Genomic DNA, 21,720 nt, shown 5'->3' with positions numbered 1-21,720 from the left:
TTTACTTCGTGGAATTGGCCATTTATGAAATTCTTCATCAGTATTGGTCAATCCACTGCTCGATAAATGCCTCCCAAAAATGCCACTCTCTAAAGATCCTGCAATGCAATAACCCATCCAGCACGTGGCTACTATAAATTAACCGTTTCGTTATGTATGCCTTCTTTCGTGTATTATGGTCTTCATTTACATGTATGACTCTACATTCATTCGGCGTTGCTATAGTTTTATTGAACTACATACTAGTTAATATTCAACTAAAAATACACAGATCATTAACCAGTTACTGAAGGAACATTTGGGGTTCCACATCAACAACGTTGTATACTGTAACACACTCAACCCATGAAAAACAAGTACTTTTTAATATTGTACATTTTATTTCACAAGAATTAAAGAATCGCATGATACCACATTTCCATTCACCAAGTTAGAGAATACACTTTAATCAATTCGGAATGCACTGTAATTTATGTGAATTAATTTTTTTAAGAAAGTGCTTGTTGCCACATGCATTATTTAGATAATTTGGACTTGCAACTCAACTGTAAACAGTTACAAATCTGCTGAAACTACACAGAATGTTCACTCATTTTTGCTTTCTCTGGAATATGAACGTTTTACTGTGCTTGTGTCCAAAATCAGTATTAACATTAATAAACATTGATTTGAGAGTTATTAAACATGAATTTAAGTCTAAAAGGTGTATGTCATATGTAAATAATGTCAAGGATGTAAAAACTATAATTGTACGTTGTTTCAATGTATGTTTTAAGTATTAGACCACGTATAACATCCGTATACAGCCTTTGAATACAACGATCTCATTTTGGTGCAAACTGCTGTACAGCAATAAACGTATTAGTTTCAAAATAACGTATTGAAAAAATTATAATTATAGTGTTTAGCAATGAACATTCCTTAAACTCCAAAAATATAGCAATTCAAGATTGGTTGATGAATTTCATTTCAAAATAAATGTTAACACCATTAGCATAAACAACCGAGAAACTACACAAGTGGAAACTGCAGCCTACTTTAATTGTATCTTACGGCATAGATGATTTGATACTGGCTATGCATAGTGTGACACTGGTTGGATTGTTCCTGTCGAATAATTGATGGAGAGTTATGAAAGCAGTGATGTTTTCAGAGAAGGGATGCAATGCTCATTTATGGGCCAGCAGGAAGCTGAAGTCTGTGCCAACATCATGCTCTGTGGGTTCCTTCGATCTGGATACAAGAAAAAAAAATGTATATTTAATACAATGAGTCAATATCTATTGTAATACATTTGGCACATGTTTCCCTTGCATACTGCTCGATAGAAGTGACTGCTGGGAAATGCTTTCCTTACTTGGGGCCAAATAGAACTTCCAAATACCTTTGGCAGGCTACACATTAACAAACACCTGAGTCACCTCTGTCAATGCAAGATGCCCTTAAAGTAATATGTGACTGAGCATACTAAAATTATAAAAACAAGTTTTGCCAGATTGAAAAGTCACCCTCTCATACCAGTTTAGTTGGGTCACGATGCTTGTAGTGATGGGATATATAGCTTTTTCTGGCTGTTTTGAAGTAATCAGCCACATGTCGCCATAGGCCATATGGAATTAAGCCACGAGCCAAATTTGGTTTGTGGGTTGTAGGATTTCCCACTCATGCCCTACAGGACCCTGTCCTTATACATCACCTTAAAAAAAGTCGTGCTTTAGTACAGCCGAGCAGTGTGGCTTTGTCACCCTCCACGAGCAACATGCAACCTTCACGCAAAGCCTGTGATAAGACATTACAAATGTTAATCATTCTGAGATTTCCACCAATTCAATAATCATCAATGTAACAGCTATACAAATGTGTTTAATCACCGTAATTTGTAATGGTGCACGCCTATTACTCCGGTGTGGATGTATGAATGTAGGACTAACCAGTACAGGTGGGGTGTCAGGCTCCTCATGATATTGCACAATTCTCTGCTGTCGAGTTTCCTTTGGGTGAAAAGAACAAAAAAAACATCCATTGATGGTAAACAATAAAAATATGACAATGTATATTTTGCTGGAATTGAAGAAATACAATTTTTAAGATCTCTCAAATACAACTTTTTTACTTTCACGTTCCACAAGGGCTCAGTTTAGTGCTGAAGGTTCGTGTTCAATAAATAATGGTCAGGATAATCACCACGGCAAGGGAAGGCCCTCATCCTGCATTGGATTGATAAAAGGGCTGTACATGTACATACCCCCATGTGCTTGCTGTTGAGGTCAGTGTCCAGGTAGTGTGGGTTGATGTTGAAGGGCACCAAATCGAGAGCATTGAGTGAAGGAGGGTACACGATGGGCATGTCATTGGTTGTGTTGATGCCGACTGTTGCAACATTTGTACCAGCGCTGGAGCCAATGTAGGGAATGCCATCCTGCAGAGGACAACATTGCAACTGGAATAAGAGGGTGCAGTAAATGTTCAAATATTATGGTTTTAAAGGTCTCAAATATCAGAAGGAAAAATAAAAGTATGATTTAACATAACTCTATTTAATCTGACAAAAAAATAAGTACTCGATGTAATAAGCATTGCACATGTATTTGGTTTGTTGCACAACAACACAGATGCGAAGTGAATCGGGTCGATACGGTACCTCAAGGACACGTTTCCTAATCTCGGCAACGAGTCTTTTGTCGTATAGCATTTTCAAAAGGCGGAAAGTGTTTCCTCCACCTGCAGTAGATAAAACAAGCTTTAAAGAAATGAATCGTGTTGAGAGTTATTTTTTTATCTCAGTGCTTTGAAAGTGCACTGAGTGATGCGACGCAACTGATGAGATCAACCAAACTTGGCTCGCTGGAATAAAAGGCTGTGCAAGTCCCAATTATGTTGACAGAGAAAGTCAATCTGAACGTGGCGTCCTCACCTATAAATATGCCTTGGGCATTTTTCACTGCTTCCACAGGATCCGCTGCTTTGTGAATGCCGTCGATTTCGTAACCTGAAAAACAAATGTACCTCATGCAGCAGCATACAGTACGATAAGAGGTTGATGACAACTGCAATTGACACTGGTTACGTTTGAAACGTTTATTTAACAATGTGTAAATGTTGCCCTCTTATCATTTCACCTTCATAAGCTGCTGTAATAAAAAAAAAAGAGTACTGTACACATTTTCTACCCGACTCGATATTCAAATAATTCAATGATACCGCCAGGAGATGGTGGTAAAGAATGGAATTCTTGATTTTGTGCAGAGTTCCAGTACACCATTGTTATGTTATGCATGGTGGGTATTTTTTTCCGGCTGCTCCGGTTTCTGCCACACGAAGCCAATGACGGACCTAGTCAAAAGGCTCTAAGCAAGATTATCCCTCCTGAAAAAGTACTGCAACTCGGTGAGAACCTTTTCCTGAGTACTTCAAATGGTGTTACAGTACAAATCGAAATAACTAATCTGCCAACCAATGTACAACAGTGGAAATTGCACCTCGACACACATCATCTTGCACGTTAGCCATTACGTGGACATTGAAGTTCAAAGCACAAGCGGGTAAAATACTGACCCAAACTTTGAAATTTTGTTCTGGCCGTGGTGGTGTAGGCATCGTGATCCTGCAGGGCGTACGGAATGAAGAGCACCCTGCTTACAGCGCTGCGTTCAGAAAGAGACAAAAGCCAGGGCCTTGAACAAACTGTTGGCGGGAAGTGCTGTTAGCGAGGACCAATTCAGGTCTCCGCGACACAGAGGGGGATGGCGTAGCCAGCACCACGCCCGGCCACCTTTGTCTCCCCAGTGATGCTATTTACACACCGCACCAGGTTGAGTCGACCGAGGGAAAACCCAGAATCGGATTGGTCGTGAATGGGAATCGAACTCAGGTCACCGGATTCCTCGTGCAGTGTGCTAACCACTGCACAACCACTCCCCATGAAAAGAAAACACAGGCCAGACAGAACACGTATCTGTGAAAGTCAACTTTTTTGTGAAACACGTCAATGTCATGTCAAAATTTAAGATTGTCATGAGAATGTTCGCGATGAGATCCTGTCATGTGCAGGAGGAGTGAGATGGATGGTAGCAGAAACTTGACTATTTTGTGTTCTTTCCCCGAGCACCTTACAATGTGCAATTTAAAAAAATCTAATTTGGCCCCACGATGTAAAGTGCAGTCTCCAACGCATATCAAATATATCCCTCTGGCCTCTCGAGTTATGTGCTATGGTGAGAAAGAGCCGTTGCCCGAAACGTCGCACTTGTATTATTGACGAATACGTTCGAGTGCTTTTGTTCCAAGATCATCGTCATCATCACCGGGAGATCCTATTCCATACCTGTCAACCCCCTTATCAGTGCCCTACCTTATATTGAACAATTCAGACCTTATTGGTCACCGCGTGCCCTTCTAAATCTCAATGTTCATCCTACAAAGTCCCATCCACAAGGTGGAAACACAAAGTCTTAGCACAAAGTCTTAGCCCGTATTGAAACGGCTGTACGGTGTATGGACCTGAAAACTCAAACACCCTGTACAAGAATACGCGGTCAAATCGTATGGCTATGACAATGCCAATGGTATTGTCCCCCTGGTGATTCCGGCCAGGAAGTGACATTTTTGGGGTCTTGAGAGGCGTTAAAAGAATGAGTTGGGAGACTCGTGGAGGTGGGGGGTGTCTATATTCAACATTTAGCTCAAGCCAAATCCATTTCGCCCACTCGACGCTCACCCTTTTGCCTTTAACGTGCCAAAGAATAATAAGTAATATTAAAAAAAAACTTTTTTTAAACACGCTTTAATGAAATGTATCGTACTCGTAATGGAAGAACTCCACGACTCCAGGAAGTGGCCACGAAGCTTGCCATAACCTAAGGGGCCCTGATCAATTACAGCCAACGTCAATTTCCCGTGGACAATTAGACCCAAGCCGAAACATAACATATAAAAAATGTTTTTAAAAAAATATTTTATTTTTTATATTGTGAGCAGTATGACATAAGTATACCAAGTTTGCAGTCGATACCACATTGGGAAGTGGGTTAAAATTGAGTTACAATATTTGAGGATACAACAACAGAGTGAGTTAAATAAAAGCATGTAATAATAAAAGCGTGTCAAATAAAAAAAGAGTGCGAGACGGGCAACGCACGAAATCGGCGCTTCTCGTCATCCATCCACCCTCCTCGTCTCAACTCCTTCCCTTCTTCTCACCTCCCCAAGAAGTCTCGCAGCTGCTGCTCGCAGTGGTCCAGGTAACCGCCGCCGTGCAGCGTCGAGTTCGACACCAGCAAGAGGCGCCGCATGTTTCACCGTGAAATCCGCGGCGGGCGGCAGCGTGTGGCAAAAGGAGGTCGGGGGGGGGGGGTCCAACCAACGACCTCGGGGGGGAGGGGGGAATGGGGTCCAACCAACGACCCCGGGGGGAGGGGGGGGGTCCAACCAACGACCTCGGGGAGGAGGGGGGAATGGGGTCCAACCAACGACCCCTGGGGGGGGGGGGTCCAACCAACGACCCCGGGGGGTTCGGAGTTGGGCCTCGGGGGTTCAAAAGTTCACCCGCCCGTGGCGCAGGACGCGAGGTACGAGAAGGCCGCGGAGAGCAGCAGCATCAGCGCCGCGTTCACCAGCCCGTAGCGACAGGCGCCGTCAAGGATGGCCACGATGTCCGCGCGGCGCGCTCCCTGCGATGCCCTCGTCCAGCAGCGGGTAGAGAATGAGCCGCGCATCGCACGGAAGCATCGGGGGGGGGGGGTGGTGGGGTGGGGGGAGGAAGGAGACTTTGAAACTTGGACGGACGAAAACTTCCTCCGTGAGTCGATTCGATGTGAAGGGGTTGTGCGATTCCGATTTGCTGTCAATCGGAATGTGAACTTTATCTTGGAGGAATCCGATGAGCTGTGAAGCTCTTCCCCGCCCCCCCCCCATAGATGTCCAGTGGAGATCAATGCGGTCCATTGCGTGATGATGTATTACAACAAAAATTGAAAATCGGATTCGGTTCCCTTTAAAAAATAAATCGTTAACGAAGCTTCCACCCGAGCGATTTCGCGATCCAGGAATCGGTCCTCGTCTCGTTCATGTCTCGCGTCTCGTTATTCGCGGTACGACGTGCAAAATGTATTTCGTTTTCCCACGAGCAGAAACGTGCAATTATTTAGCACGAGCTGTCCTACCCGGCTTCGCCCGGGACTTGGATCCACCACGCCCGGCCGCCTTTGTCTGCCCAGTGGCGATGTTCACACACCACAGCAGTTACTCGTTTGAGGCTGAGTCGACCTAGGAGAGGCCCAGGACCGGTTCAAATAATCGTCACCGGTGGTGGCCGCGAGCGGGAATCGAACTCGGGTCGCCGGGTTCGTAGCGCAGCGCGCTACCCACTACACGACAATGCGCCACGCTTCCACGTGCGCGGGTCACGTGACAGATGTGACGTCGCAGGTCACTTGCCGTGCAAAAAAATATATGCATTATTGAGCTCCCCCCCCCCAAAAAAGTGTATTTTTATAATTTTTGCATGGTGTACAGTCTGGAAAGTACCCACATGGCAAATTTCAAGTTTGTTGCATGTCGGGAAGTACGCTAAACATTTTGAACAGACACACATAATCACAACTTTGCCTTTTATATATATGGAGATATCCCTGGTGCACAACCGCAATGAATTTGAACGGGGACGATCTTGTGAACTTATCCGAATTTGACAATTTCATTCGATGAATGAACGCCTCAGATGCCGGGTCTACTCATTCACAGATTTGAATGAATATGTGGCTAATGGTTGAAAGAGATCGTGAATGTTAGCTCTTGCTATCTGGATACCCGTCAAGCCCTTATTGGTGCTTACTTTCTTACAGACCAACTCAGACTTTCTTGGTCACCCCGTGCCCTTATAAATCTCAACGTGCATCCTACAAAGTCCCATCACAAAGGAGAAACACAAATACACATTTGTTTTTATTTGCCCGTCTTGAAACGGCTGTACGCCGTATGGAACTGAAAACTCAATTTCCCTGTATAAAAATACGGATACACCGTATTGGTTTGACACGGTATGTCTGTAACATTGGGTCCCCATAACTCCCATAAAGATGAACATTTATCGTGACCCCCATGTCACAGACAGATGGAAAGAGTGAACGCAGTGACATTCATGTTTGTATAAGGCTGTGATGCTATCCGGTACTTGTACGGTACTATAAAAAAAACGCCAGTCAATAACAATGCATTACACGGGACAAATATGAATAAGTGACGTTTTGGGCAATGGCCCTTCATAGCACATAAACTAGATAAACGTGTTGTAGTTTTTATTTGCATGGGTGTGTGATCGTGCATCATTTCCAAAGCGGCACCACCAAATAAATGCATATAAAACCAGCCATTTTGATCAAAAGGTTATCCAATACTTTGTATAAAAGACCCAAAAACAATGAATAAGCCTTTTCGACCAAGGCGATGATGTCACACGGCATGCTACATTATTATTATTTTTTTAAACACCGTTGCCGAGCACGGGCCTAATGGGTCACGCAATAAACTGCACTGTCCAAATTTTAACGTATAAGAGTTTGAAATCAGAATATTTATACTGGAGGAATCTGATGAGCTATAAAGCTCTTTTTCACAGATGTCCAATAGGGGCGGATAATAACGTTACAAAACAAAACAAAAACCACGATAGCAGTGCAAAATACAAGCTAAACAAATCACCCAAAAACATACAAATAAAACGAATCCATCCCCATCCTACCAGGTAAAGCCCAAAGGTATTAACTTATATTTTAGAAGCGACCTGGCCACAAATAAAAGCTCAAAGTAACTAATCATAGCTTTGGAAAATATACGATGGGAAGAAATTACAAAGTCGAGCAGTGCAAGGGGAAAATCAGAAAGACAAGTGTTGTGACCTGCAGTGTGGAGGTTGAACATTGTGGTGTGGATGAGATGAAATTACAAAGTCGAGCAGTGCAAGGGGAAAATCTGAAAGGCAAGTATTGTGACCTGCAGTGTGGAGGTTGAACATTGTGGTGTGGATGAGATGAAACAGTCCGGTAGACCCGAGTCCCCAACATGGGTGAATAAATCCATGAAAAGTTTAAATAAAATAGTAACCAGAGTAGTTGTGACAGAAGAGTAATGACGCATCTGACCGCAAGAGACAAGCATCACTGCAAGTGATTGTAGTGAGTGATGGATTATCAACCTTGACTGCTATACATTTAATTATATTACAGTTAGGTAGGAACCGGGTGCTTCATCCCAGAAGACAATATTCTAACTTCAGCTGATTTTTTTACATTGTACTCTAGCAATAATTGTTCAGAATTAGAAAAATGCTTTGGCACAGGAAATAAAACCAAGCTTCTTGAATGCCTCCTTGGTCAGATTATTCACAGACCATATAAAATGCATGTGCCAAACAGATTTATGGTTTTACGATGGATAACGTCATTCTAAAACAATACGAGGAACTGTGGAATTGTCAGTAATACTTTATATTATCGTTGACCAAGCTTTTCTTTAGTTGAATGCAACAAAGATTTGTCGCCCATATCAAAAATTGTATCAGTATTGGTGATGGATATTTCACAGCTTTGTCTCTCCCGAGTTGTCACCATCCCCTCAATGGAATAAATGAGCACGAGGCAATGAAGAGTATTGGCAGTCCTCTTGAGGCAGTCTAGTTTAAGGATTGCGATTTTCATTTGGCACAAATGTCTTACAAATACAATAAAAATACGGAACACTAATGGAAGAAAATATGGGAACAAGATGAAAAATAGCAATGCATTTTGAATTACGGAGAAAGTTAAAATGAACCCCCCCCCTCCCACACACAAAGCAGAGCAAAAGGCACCCAAGTTCATCACTGATGACATTTCTGAAAAAATTAGCAATTTGGGATCAAAGGCCAGTCCAACATGCTATCAAGTTGGCCATCCACATCAGCCACTCAATTCAATAAAAAAAACACGGCTCATATGCCTCTCCCTGTGCCCACCCCCAAGAACTGTTTCAACAGAGGCGAAATGCAGCACAAGCTGATTCCAAGCAGACCACATGCCACCACAAATATTGGGCAGGCCTCAGGGTCAACACTGCACCACAATGACACAGCTCAGGCCCTGCACTACTAACATTTAGTTCGAGCAGGCCCTGAAGAGACCTTGTGCTACCACACCGAAGCACGGGAAAGGCAGGAAACAGCCAGGAACTGGAGAAAACAAGGCCTAATCCAAAATAGCCATATATATATTTTTAAATTTGTATCAATTCAAAGTAGGGGGGGGGTAATCAGGGAAAAGTAGCTATGTATGGATACATAAACTTGCTCAAATCAAGAAATCAATTCATACCTGTTACGAATTTGATAGTGCTGTTTGTTGCTGGCTGTTTGACGTTTTGGGCTTTTGCTCAGCAATTGTATATATTTTTTATTTGAACCCAATGTGATATGGAAAAGACCCAAAAAGAAGCAGATAACAGGTATACCAACACGGCAGTAATCTCCCTAGTCTGACATGCAAAGAACATGACAGCAAAAGGCCGAATCATGTGTTAACATTCCTGCGGAGGGAGCTGGTAGGAACGTTGGGTTGCTCGGTCAATGGCCAGGGTCAACGGCGGCGTGGTGTATTCCGCAAATATGGCCGACTGAGGGCGGGCACAAGCCGGCTTGAGTAGGTTAAACGTTGAGTTTTATAAGGGCACATCGAGGCGAGCAGCCCCTCCCCACCCAGCCCCACCCTCCCCCTCCCATTTTTGGATGCACGACGGACGGACACAATAATCCCCTGTGGGCTGGTGTAACTAGGAGGTTCCTACCAGTATAATCAAGAATATACGTTTAACACAACAGTTCTGCTTTCCCACCAAATAGTGCAGCCTCACCTCATCTCCTGACTAGAAAGTCCACGCATGACCTTGTGATTGAGCTATTTTGCCATACAAAGATAATACATATCCACACGTTGCCTATTTAGCAACATGAGAACCCAGTGAAATGAAATTCATATTTCCATGTTTAACTGGATAGGATAGTTTAATACGTTTCCTTAACATGGGCAAAAAACACAGGGTAATTCCATTTGTCAGTTTATTTACAAAAAAATATAGCCAATGCCTAAAATCTACTGTGAAGACGTTACAATATTTACTGTAAATTGACAGAGATTTCAGTAAAAATTAGGCTCAATACAAATGCGTCAAGACAGAAATTAGTAGAAAGTGAAGATGCAGAATTTGTCATTCATTATGAGAATGCTGTGGTGCAGACTTTTCATCTTCATCGGAATTCCCCTTCATGTTCTGCTTTATCTTCTCCATCTTAGCAATCAGTTCTGAGGTGACAAATTAAACACATCAGACAATATTGTTAAACCAATTGCAATCACATTATTTTATCATGAACAATGAGGCCACCATAATGCTATTTTCTAAAATGAAACTAATTACAACACGACCAAGTGGCAATGTTTAAAATAACGTGTTAATTCAAACCAACGTTTTTGAATTAGCACAACAATATTTTAGGTAGTGTTAAATAAATATCATTGAGAACCTTTAGCTGGGTTGAACACTCCCATTGTTTGTTGTCCACATACAAAACACCTCTTGGACTTTTTGTAATGCTGAAGGGCGCATTTTTCACAAAAGTAATGCTTGCACCTGTGAAGTACAAACAATTGAGTAGAATTACACTGGTTAGGAATGAAATGGATGAAGTGCTCTTCACAATGAAAATGCACATCATTTATGTATTTTTAAATGTCACGTAATCATATACAGCATAACCATTAGGTTCTTGAAGGCAATGCAAACGTCAGCTTACTTTGTGATAACTGGGTGTTGGAATGACTCCCTGCAGATGAAACATTTGAAAGGAAGATCCTCATCCCCACTGCTGACTTCATAATTTTCTTCCGCTGTTGACAAACACAGGATTAAGTTGTCACAATTGTTGGTAGAAGTGATATTGCTCAATTTAAACGAATGTACGGTAATGCAATTATGACCAAAAGTTGCAAGCTTCCTCAAGGTTTTATTTTTAAACATAACCTGATCCTTAGGGGGAAATACAGAACAATAACCCATAAGAGAAATATAATCTTAAAATAGCGCATTTCCCTCTGTAAAAAATGCATTTACCCCAGGATTCAGACCAACTCTCAAATAAAGAGGAAGACATTGTAGATGCTATATGTGAAGTAAACTCTGCTCCTTTGTCATTGAATAGGGGAAAGCTCCTAGACAAAATGGTATAAATGTGGACATCCTCAAACAAGCAGGGCCAACTGCCGAAACAATTAGCGGACTTTTTCACGAAATGTTTACAGAGAAACTAAATACCGCAATCATGGAATGGTGTAGTGGCAGGTCCAATGAGGTGCGATGCGGGTTTTGTGCCTAGCCTTTGTAGACTTTGAAAATGCATTTGGCTAAGTAAACATTGATGCCTTCATCCAAGTTAACAAAAACAAAATATATTCAGAAATACTCTTTGGTTCTTTCGGTAAAGTCACGTAGGTGAGTATGGATTCCTGCAGTCAAGAAAGCTTAAAATCAAGATATTGAGAAATATATGAAAAAAATTGGATTGTATGAAGACATTACCAACATACATATTAAAAGGAGTCAGACAAGGTGACATGCTTTCTCCAAGGTGATTCACAGCAACAGAAGATAGTTTCCAAAAATGTAATAGGATAAACAAAGGCATACATAATATTAATGCGGCTAATATTGATCATTTCAGATTTTCTGATGACAGTCATTGAATGAGAACGAAATGCAGAAAATGTTAAAAGAACTTAACAGAGAAGGGTGCAAGGTTGGGCTCAGGATAAATGAAGATAAAAGTCATATACCATAAGTTCGTGAAACAATTTGAGATAATTTCCAGGGGGACACAACTGGAAATTACAGCAATTGAAATGGACTAAAATCTAAAAGAGGAGATAAAGAAGCGGTCAAGAGCAAGTTGGAGTGCCTTTGGAGAGCTGAAATTTATAATGAAAAGAAACACACCAATATGCCTAAAGAAGAACACGTTTAATCACTGTGTACTACCTGCTATGACAAAAGGTCAAAACTTTATTAATGGAAAATAAACATCGATTATATAACATATACAGGGTTAATTAAATCATCCAAACCATTGAGAAAAGTGAGTTTGGGCAGGATGTATTGCTATAATGGATGATAGATGGTGAAGAATAATAACGGATTGGCAACAAATGTATGGAACGTGCCTCAGAGAATGTTCAAAAAGATGGGGCAATTAAATCAGTTCCTGTAAAGGTTCTGGATGAACCGTTGCATCGCAAGATTATGAGTGGTGGTTGCGGCTTGGGAAGACATTAATCTAGCAGTGGATTGACCATGACTGATGACAATAATGACATACAGTATGTAGTATTATTCAGTGTAAATAACAAGACATTTGGCTAACACATTGGCTAAAATGTTATTATTTTCACCAACCTGTAGCTCCATAGCGGCCTTCCTCCAGCTCCCGCTCGATTTGCCAGCCATGCTTATAGTCTGAGCGGTCGTGCAGAAACTTGCAACTATCTGTGTAATGAGAGAATGACAAAGCAAGTGATCAATAAAGCTTCGCCATTTGAGTGTGTTTTAATGGACAGGACAACCACTGCCAAAAATATCAAATAACACAGCTCAGCAAATCACAGCAGCTGATGATGGGAACAGGCTTTGCAAAACTGCACAATCACACGCAATTTCCTCCACGCAATTTTCTGTATATTATTGATGAATGCGTTACGTAAAAACTTGGCCGCATCTTACCACCAAAGCCACAGAATCCAGTTTCCTTATAATCTTTACAGATGTCAGGTTGGTAGTCCCACCGTACTGTAGCTCGCAAGTGCTCAGGAGCCCGGATAGGCCCTTTTCTGCAAGTAATGAAAAGAAAAACATTACAGATAGAGCGTGTGTAATAAACAACATTCGATTTTAATACAAAATTATCAATGTCTACTTCATACATAGGTCTCTCTCAACATGAAAATAATAAAAGTATTTCTTACACAACCCATCAAGCTACACGGCCTTCCGGGAGTGTATAATTCCAGCTGCATTGATTCAAGACAAGCAAACTCTGGACCAGTTTCAACATAGTGTCTCATCAGCAGTCAGCCTTGCATCAAAAAATGCTGGTGAACTGCAGATCTTACAGGCAAGGACCCTCCCTTTCTGCTATAGGTCCTAGTTTGATGCAACATTCGAGAATACATAACTCAACATAATCATTAGTATTGTTATGGAGAAAAAAAATAACACGCTAAATAAGCTTGTCTTTGAAAGATCAGTCAAAAATTACCCTGCTGATCTTTTCAGACCTTGCAGCTATACCAAATTAAATACAAGCACATGTTTTGGTTGCAGCTCACATGTTGGCAAAGGGCTATTTCAGTCTGGTGGAGCAAATGTAAAAAAACAATGCCAAGATGGACCACTATCAGGATTAAATGGTCTTGTGCTAACGTTTATCATGCCCATTATATTTGCAGTCAGTGTTGAATTGTCCAAGTCACCAACGACTCCAAAGTTGGTAGTAAATGACCACTAGTTGTTACTTGGTTTGGCAACCAGCACTACAATCTATGATTTGGGTATTACTGCACTCTGCTGTGAAACTATTGTGTCCTTTCAAATACACTGCTGAAGGAAATCACTCTTGTTTTTTATATTCACCTGACCATGCCAGACGATGCATTTCCCATTGCCGTTTCCTTCGGTTTGATGAATTTTGTGTAGTTATGTATTCCACGGTAGACTTTGTCATCTTCTTTTCCTTTTATCTCCTGAAAAATACATTCTGCAATTAATCCTTGTATGTAATGTTTAAATCAAAAGGACTAAAGCTGCACTCCCATATTAGGTGTAATTGCATAAAAGTTGCCCAAATATACTCCAATAGTATATGCAATCACACTATTATCAGCCGTGGTCTCGGGCTAGTCTGGCTAGAGACATACCTCTTGTATCTGTTGACTTCTCTCAAATATGGCCTGTGCATCGTTGACCTTCTCTGTATCCAGCTCATATGTGGCAGTGGCACCCATGTCATCTGGTCCCAGTGGTTTCTGTAAAGCAAATCACAGACAAGTACCACAACATTAGCATTATTGCAGCACTTGGGTTTCTAATCGTGTAAAAGGATTTTGACATATTGGCTTGTTAAGAGCAGTTTTCCAGATAACAAAAAAAAAGTCTAAATAAAATAACTTACTGCTGAGCGTGAAGACTTGTAGGCCACAGTTATTCCTCGATCCTCCTCGCTCTCACTGCTGCTGTACTTTTGCTTTTCACGGGTTACTCGCTTAGTCTGTAATGATTCAGAGTATATACAAATACAGTTAAGCAATTATATACTGTGTTTGTATGCACAAACACAATCGCGGACCAGAGGAACCGAGATATATTCAATATATGCATATGAACCTTATGGCGGGACCCCGGGGTCCCATAGTACCCCGGCTCTCACATAATGTCCGTGATGCAGTCATTTTTAGTCTGTTGATGGTCAGCGATGCGGCAATCGACTCATCTCGTCGCGCTGTACACGATGTACTATGGTGCATACGAGCATTCAGGGTTTCAGCGCAATTGTCCTCGCTGCGTTTCGACATCGCGGCGTAGCACTGATTTCGGATTGATTGGTACCCCAGTCGCAGAGTTGAGTACACCCCTGGAAAAAAGTGTCCCAGAAATAACATATTTAATTGCCTCAGCCATTTTGCATTACTTGGTACCCTGGGGTACCACCATAAGGATCATATGTCCACAGTAAATTCAGCGAATGTGCTCACCTTACAAGCAGGAATACAAATTTTCGTGACAGCTATTCACCAAAGTTCCTTTGGAATGTGTTTCAATGTTCTCTTTCATAACCGTACTTAAGAAAAGGGTACAAAACGCACCATGGGAACATTCACGTTGTTTTTAATTCTATGACCAAACCATTAATATATCAGATCTTCTAAGAGCTGAGAAGTTAAGCAGGTTTGACACAGGACATAATTTGGATGGGAGCTTCTCTGGGAATACCAATACCAAGTATTGTAGGCTTAGGCTGCAAGGTGACCAGGTTATGGTATAAGAGCAATGGGATCATGAGTCTATTTTTGCAGAGCTTTATATGTACCCCTTCTTATGGATTGGTTTTATCCATGTATGTCCTCCCACATGTCAATTTACTCCCACATGTCTCCACATATTAATGGAAGTGGCTGGACATTCCAATGCAGGACCCCACGTAAAAAAATATTTTGAGATTCAGTGAGGCTTCCCTGGGTAAATAGTTATTTAAAAAAAATTACATTTACAAATTATAGATTGTATTTTCAACCAAAATATGCTACATTTAAAAAATATATAAGTTGTTCAATGTTTTCATAGGATCATTTTTTTTGTAATATCTTAGAATTAGCTCCCTGTAATATACAATACTTATATGTCAGAACACACGGATGGGATGGCAGGCTATTTTTTTTTGTTTGTTTTTTTTTTGTTTTAATTTAAAGAGTGCCTACTTTAACAACAAATGTTTTATTTCATATGCACAGGTGTGCAAATTACTAATTTTCAACGAATGTTGAAAACATTTCGGCATTAGCTCTTTCCATAAGAGAGATCGAGTGGTGGGGGGGGGGTCACTACAACTCTCAAAGATGAAGAAACAACGTCTACCAAGTCTGTGTTTATATAAAGGGACTTCCAATATTTAAAACTGGGAAACATCAACCATAGGGTTGCCTAAACATAGGAGATACAAACTACTCCTGTATTTACAAAAAAGCAGATGCATTTGTCCCCAACAGCTAAACGTTGGTTTAGATACTGATAATTAAATACTGTACGTCCAAAGACAAAAACGAAGGTTGTAAAGTGTTAAATAATATAATCATTACCATTCGCATTTTCCCCCTAAATTGTTCTTAATTGTAAATTGTCCTGAGATGAAAATATTTAACAAAGCAAAGTCAATATATGGGCGTCCATGTGTATATAACATACAGTGTATGTAAACCACTGTAAATGTTGAGTCTATGCTGGCAGACGTATAAAATGTATAAAAAAATATATATTTGGGGGAAAAAATTTAATCGATTTTTTTATTATTGGAGCAAAAACTCGCATTAAAATCTAATTATATTATCACGTATGACAATCTGCCTTAAGAGGAAAAAAATATAATAGGCAACGTTTTGGGTAATGGCCCTTCTTCAAAGCACATACAAGCCAGAGGAGTGAATAGCACTTGGGAAACTGCACCATAAACCATGAGGCTCTGATGAAAATTTTATTTATAAACATTGTAGATATACATTTCCCTTTTAAGGCACTATTATTGATGGATATGTTGACTGTTATTTGTGCTTGTGCACCACTGCCAAAGTAGAATCACCAATGTTTGTACGATGAATTGCAATTATCTGGCATACAAACATAATTGGTAAATGTTCGCTTTCATTAGTTATCTACTGCAACATGTAATATCTGCAAATGCATTATGCACAATGTATTATGGATACAATATTAAACATTGTGATCTTAAGATGAAACGGCAATGAACATCTGCTGTTAATTTCCAAATAATAAACGAATGAATACTGCCCTATATACATTTATATCTGCACAACACAACAAATACTACGTATAGCATACAATATAAACTGCACTGTAGCAACCAGCAGTGACATCATGCAATGAAATTAGGATTCTGTGCACATAGATTTCAATTCGTGGAAGTAAACAACGCAGTCGCAGAGAAAACAAAAACCCACGTGTTAAACGCAGAACCTCTCCTTGGATTATCTTCAGCCGATAAAATGCAAAACCTTTCAATGTCAACATCGTATCGCAAAACCTAAAACACACGACGCGAAGAAACAGCATAAAAATGTTCAAATAAATCAAGTCTGCATACGATTAAGCACTGCTGCGCACGGATATGATGGAGGGAAGAAAAAAAGACTTACGCCTTGAACCATGGGGTTTGCAGCCTGCTGCTTTCGCTCAGGCCTGAACACTGCTGCGCCATCCTCATCGCTGCTCTCTGGTTCGGGAAGAATGCAGAAAATGTCCGAGAATGAAAAATCCATTGCCTACTGGCCCTATAGCAAGGCTTCAAAACAAGCAAAGAAGGTCAGTGGCGCACACCACGACGAAAGTGAGGTCCTCCCCCCACGCGGCACAGCAGCAGATGCCAAACAGAGGCATTGTGCGGTTGTCTTTTCCCCCCCCTCGATATTTTTTCCCCTCTTTGCTCTCCACCCCCTAGGAGCATTATTCATTTAGACAAATGCAGTCTCTAAATCAATTATCAATTTCTTATACCGCGCGACATTAGTGCGGGTTATTTATTTATTTTGTATTTCACAAGCACTGGCACAATGCAGCCAGCTGTGATTAACAAAATTATCTTTTTACAAAAAATTACATCAATAAAATGATTGATTTTAAAATGCAAAGCATGTAATACATCCTTTAGTAACACTTTTGTACATTTTCAATCACATTTGACAAAAGCAACAATGTGCAATAAAATAATCCGAATATTCCTACATTTAGGGTAGGCTTGTTGTATACCCATATCGAATCTTTATATTTTATAACCGTTATTATGCAGATCATCACATTTTGAACAATTATAAAAATCGTATGGCCAAAGTAAAAAAAAAAGGTTTATCCTTAGTGTAGTAACGTTATTACAATCAATGAAGCCAATAGGCTCATCAAGCGAATGATTTGGCATTTGTGCTAGCTGAGGGGGTCTGTGTTTTTGTCATGCGACATGAGAAACATGCCGATTTTAAACGATGCAGTCTCATACCTATGACATCACTACATGCACACCGGGATGAGCCCAAGCCTGTGACTTTTGACCATACCTGTCAACCCATACGGTTTACCCGTATTCTTGTGCAGGGAAATTAAGTTTTCAGGCCCATACGGCATACAGGCATTTCAATAAGGGCTTTTTAGAATGAACGTTGAGATTTCTAAGGGCACGGGGTGACCAATAAGGTCTGAATTGGTCTGTAATAAGGTAGGGCACTGATAAGGGGTTTGGCAAGTTATCCCACAAGCTTTATAGGATATATTACTAATTGTGGTATCCACAAAAGAAACAACAATATTTAAGAAAACGTGTTGATCATAACGTAATGGAACATTAAGTCTCATGCCACAAGATGTCACCGTAATCAATAAAGAATTTATATATATATACACGGTGACGTATCATGTCAATCGGAGGTTGGTACTGAAATATCAAAAACTATACAGTGCAGCCACAATCACCCACATTTAACACTATATATCCACAGGTATAACAGATCAGGCAGCAATAGCTACTCCTATAACTATTAAAAACATATTGTACTCTATATACCATACATTTATGTCAACATGTAAACATTGTGGTTAATGTGGTGGCGACTATTGGCTACAAGGGGTCATGTGAAAGCATTACAAACAATCCACATGAATACAAAAACATCGATTCATATACGTCTGATTTCACGGATATTTTAATAGCTTAGAATAAAGATTCACTGATAAATGAATCGTTACACCCCTACTTGGAACGCGTATGGAAACCTGTTGTGCGCCATATTATGATTTTTTCTTTATAAACGAGGGCATGTTTATGGCAGAGCTAATTCTGTTGCCCCACTATTTTAGATACCACAACATCTGAACGCAGATTCAGCTCAACTCCATTTGTATCTCTTACATTATATCCTCTGGCAGTGAGTCATCGTGTTTGTACCTGCTATGGAACACGATGAAATATTTAAAGCAGTGTTTATTTCCATTAACTATGAAATCTGTTAGTTTGCTCACTGCTTATTCATAACCATGTAGCACGAACCTCATTATAAAGTACACATGAACAGGTACTGTAATTTGAAAGAGATCAAATACAATACTGTAATTGTGTTTAACTAACTTATTAAGCCATAATTCTGTATCATTTTAAAGTACACTGAACCATAATCCTGTTTTGTTGAATACTAATTATATTTAGCCATGATCCATTTAACCATGATCCATTTAGCCACGAGCCATTTAACTTAACCTTGTCTTATATAACCATACACAATATAGCTTTAACAACGACCCACGATGATAACTTTATCACGGAACTCTAACCCATGTAACCATTACACATCTATTGCCATTACCCCATTTAACTCTAAGTGCCCTAACACAATCATTTTATCCTTACTCATCTCACTTAATCCCAACAACCACAATCATATCAATTTCATCCCAACCCTGGCCCATTTAAACCACAGCTCAACCACTATGGCTGATGGCTTTAACTCCAACACAAAACCTAACCAATATAACCAAAAACACAATCTAAATCCTTAACCAATTTCATCCCTCCCTGTAAATTTTAAACATTACCGCAACCCTAACCACTACCCCATCTAATTCTACCCAAACATCCATAAACACATGTACAATAACTCAAACTAAAGTCTTCACCCTCAAAAGCTACCGTAATATTTCACTTTGTGCAAAAAAAATTCACGGAATCTTATGAATATTTTTCAGAAACGTCCGGCATTGGGAAGTCTAGCCGATTCAATGCATGCATGTTGGTAAAATAAAGCCAGAGTACCCAGAGAAACCTCAAGAATAATAAGGGATAACATTGAAAGATCTGTGCATATGGATTCAATCCTTTAATGTACTGACATCTCCTGGCTTTTTCTAAAAACACAACTACAATTAAACCACAGTGTCAAAATGAATCCGAACCCATTTAATTCTAACACAACATCTACCCAGGACATCTTTAACCATAACCAATATAATCCTAACAAAAGAATAGGCCCTAACACGGACTACATTTTAACCCTGACCCTAAAGCAACCATAATCACCGACCACTTTCCAACCCTGACCCAATTCCGATGACCACTTTGAGACCCCTTTGACTGCAACGCAATACCAATAACTGACCCAAACATTTATCACATTATTATTGGCTACTTTCGCTCTAATCACGTCCCTAATAACCACGGACACTACAATACGAGCATCAATTCCCAATCAGAATATTTATTTATACTGAAGGAATCCAATGAACTATATACATCTATTTTTGACAGATGTTCAGTAATACAAAAACATGATAGGCGTGCAAATTATAGGCAAGGTAAACAAATCACTTTAATATATATACAAACAAATAAAACTAGTCACTGTCACCAAGAAATCAATTACCAACACCACCGTTACCACCAGTTTCATAAATCACTACCACCACAGCTACTATCACATGGCGAATACCACACGGCAATCAACAACAGCCAACATTCGCCACTAAGTGGCGGTGACGTCCCCACGGTGCTTGTGCCAGGCCAGGTGCACTTCGAGGCCACAAAAAGTGTCGGAAGGTTCGTTGACAGGATGTCACGAGACCCAGGTGCTATAGGTGTCCCCTACTGTACCAACTTTCTATATTTTATCCGCCCGGCGCTCTGTTCGTTGTTATGAGCGTCGCTCCTCTGCACTCCGCTGTTGTTGGGAGGGCGACTGCTTCCAACTATCCAGGAGCCTCCTCCATCACCGCCACAGCCAACAACAACAACCACATCACTACCACCATCACCAGATCACAATCACCACCACCTCCTACACCATTACAAGGCACCATCAAAAGATCACCCGTGTAGCCTCAACAGACTGTAGCAAGTGCCGTGTAAGCGAGCACCTATGAAGGCCGGCACGGCACAATTGAGTGCTCACCGAGTCGATCTAGGGGGAGGCCCAGGAACGGTTCAGGTAAATCGTCGCTGGTGTTGTTGACCTCGAGCCCGAATCTAACCCGGATGGCCGTGTTCGTAACGCGGCGTTGCACAAACAACTGCAACTATACAGCTCCACGCATCACACAAGGCACCACCACGAACCCCATTAACTACTACACCGCTGCCACCGATATTAGATTAAGATCGCAATCAAACTTCTACACCATTACAGCTCCCATCGTCGTACATCACCAACCACCGCTTCCACGTGCGCGGTTTGAAGCCGGTGGTGGTGGCAACACGCGCGATTCAACTTTTAATCACTTGTGCGTGTCGAACACCAACACAACACCTCCCGTTCGCGCACCCGTGCGGTCGCCGCTGGCTGGCCGCTTCCTCGGGTTGAACCTCCTTCTCCTGGAGCTGCTACCGCCGGCGTCTCCTCCACTCCCGCCGCCGACGGCCGCCTTGAAGCCGCGCTCCGCCATGAGCGACTCCTCTCCTCCTCCCCCTGAAGCCCCACCCCCTCCCCCTGAAGCCCCACCCCCTCCCCCTGAAGCCCCACCCCCTCCCCCTGAAGCCCCACCCCCTCCCCCTGATGCCCCACCCCCTCCCCCTGAAGCCCCACCTCCTCCTCCCGAAGCCCCACCCCCTCCTCCCGAAGCCCCACCTCCTCCCCCCGAAGCCCCACCCCCTCCTCCCGAAGCCCCACCACTCCCCCTGAAGCCCCACCCCTTCCCTGAAGCCCCACCCCCTCCTCCCGAAGCCCCACCCCCTCCTCCCGAAGCCCCACCACTCCCCCTGAAGCCCCACCCCTTCCCTGAAGCCCCACCCCCTCCTCCCGAAGCCCCACCTCCTCCCCCCGAAGCCCCACCCCCTTCTCCCGAAGCCCCACCCCCTCCTCCCGAAGCCCCACCACTCCCCCTGAAGCCCCA

The 21,720-nt window shown here is 41.6% G+C and overlaps 2 protein-coding genes across 2 annotated transcripts; both read right to left on the bottom strand.

Moving 5' to 3' along the window:
- Positions 1–369: 369 nt before the first annotated feature.
- Positions 370–5,797, bottom strand: LOC144940935 (alpha-aspartyl dipeptidase-like). Its single transcript, XM_078867448.1, has 8 exons — positions 5,200–5,797; positions 3,556–3,644; positions 2,915–2,989; positions 2,642–2,721; positions 2,246–2,419; positions 1,932–1,991; positions 1,697–1,779; positions 370–1,233 (listed from the first exon to the last, which is right to left on the bottom strand). The coding sequence occupies exons 1-8, from the start codon at positions 5,289–5,291 to the stop codon at positions 1,170–1,172; spliced, it is 717 nt and encodes a 238-aa protein (XP_078723574.1). The 5' UTR covers positions 5,292–5,797; the 3' UTR covers positions 370–1,169.
- A 4,273-nt stretch (positions 5,798–10,070) lies between these two features.
- RNF113A (ring finger protein 113A) lies at positions 10,071–21,306 on the bottom strand. The gene is made up of 10 exons (XM_078867437.1): positions 21,153–21,306; positions 16,995–17,071; positions 14,243–14,338; positions 13,989–14,096; positions 13,705–13,814; positions 12,796–12,902; positions 12,472–12,561; positions 10,820–10,913; positions 10,550–10,656; positions 10,071–10,328 (listed from the first exon to the last, which is right to left on the bottom strand). Exons 1-10 carry the CDS (start codon positions 21,271–21,273, stop codon positions 10,234–10,236), a joined length of 1,005 nt encoding a protein of 334 aa, XP_078723563.1. The 5' UTR covers positions 21,274–21,306; the 3' UTR covers positions 10,071–10,233.
- Positions 21,307–21,720: the final 414 nt, after the last annotated feature.

This window comes from Lampetra fluviatilis, chromosome 2 (genome assembly GCF_964198595.1).
Source record: "Lampetra fluviatilis chromosome 2, kcLamFluv1.1, whole genome shotgun sequence".
Classification (NCBI taxonomy): domain Eukaryota; kingdom Metazoa; phylum Chordata; class Hyperoartia; order Petromyzontiformes; family Petromyzontidae; genus Lampetra; species Lampetra fluviatilis.
This window is presented reverse-complemented; position numbering and strand designations above follow the sequence as displayed.

Bases quoted from the DNA above. Each gene is read 5' to 3' on its own strand.
- LOC144940935 (XM_078867448.1), bottom strand. From the start codon at position 5,291: ATGCGGCGCCTCTTGCTGGTGTCGAACTCGACGCTGCACGGCGGCGGT. The intron at 2,990-3,555 runs GTCAGTATTTTA...TTTGTTTTTCAG, and splicing joins AACAAAATTTCAAAGTTTGG to GTTACGAAATCGACGGCATT. The intron at 1,992-2,245 runs GTATGTACATGT...TTTCACCCAAAG, and splicing joins TCAACAGCAAGCACATGGGG to GAAACTCGACAGCAGAGAAT.
- RNF113A (XM_078867437.1), bottom strand. From the start codon at position 21,273: ATGGCGGAGCGCGGCTTCAAGGCGGCCGTCGGCGGCGGGAGTGGAGGA. The intron at 12,903-13,704 runs GTGAATATAAAA...CATTACTTGCAG, and splicing joins GCATCGTCTGGCATGGTCAG to AAAAGGGCCTATCCGGGCTC. The intron at 12,562-12,795 runs GTAAGATGCGGC...CTCATTACACAG, and splicing joins TGGATTCTGTGGCTTTGGTG to ATAGTTGCAAGTTTCTGCAC.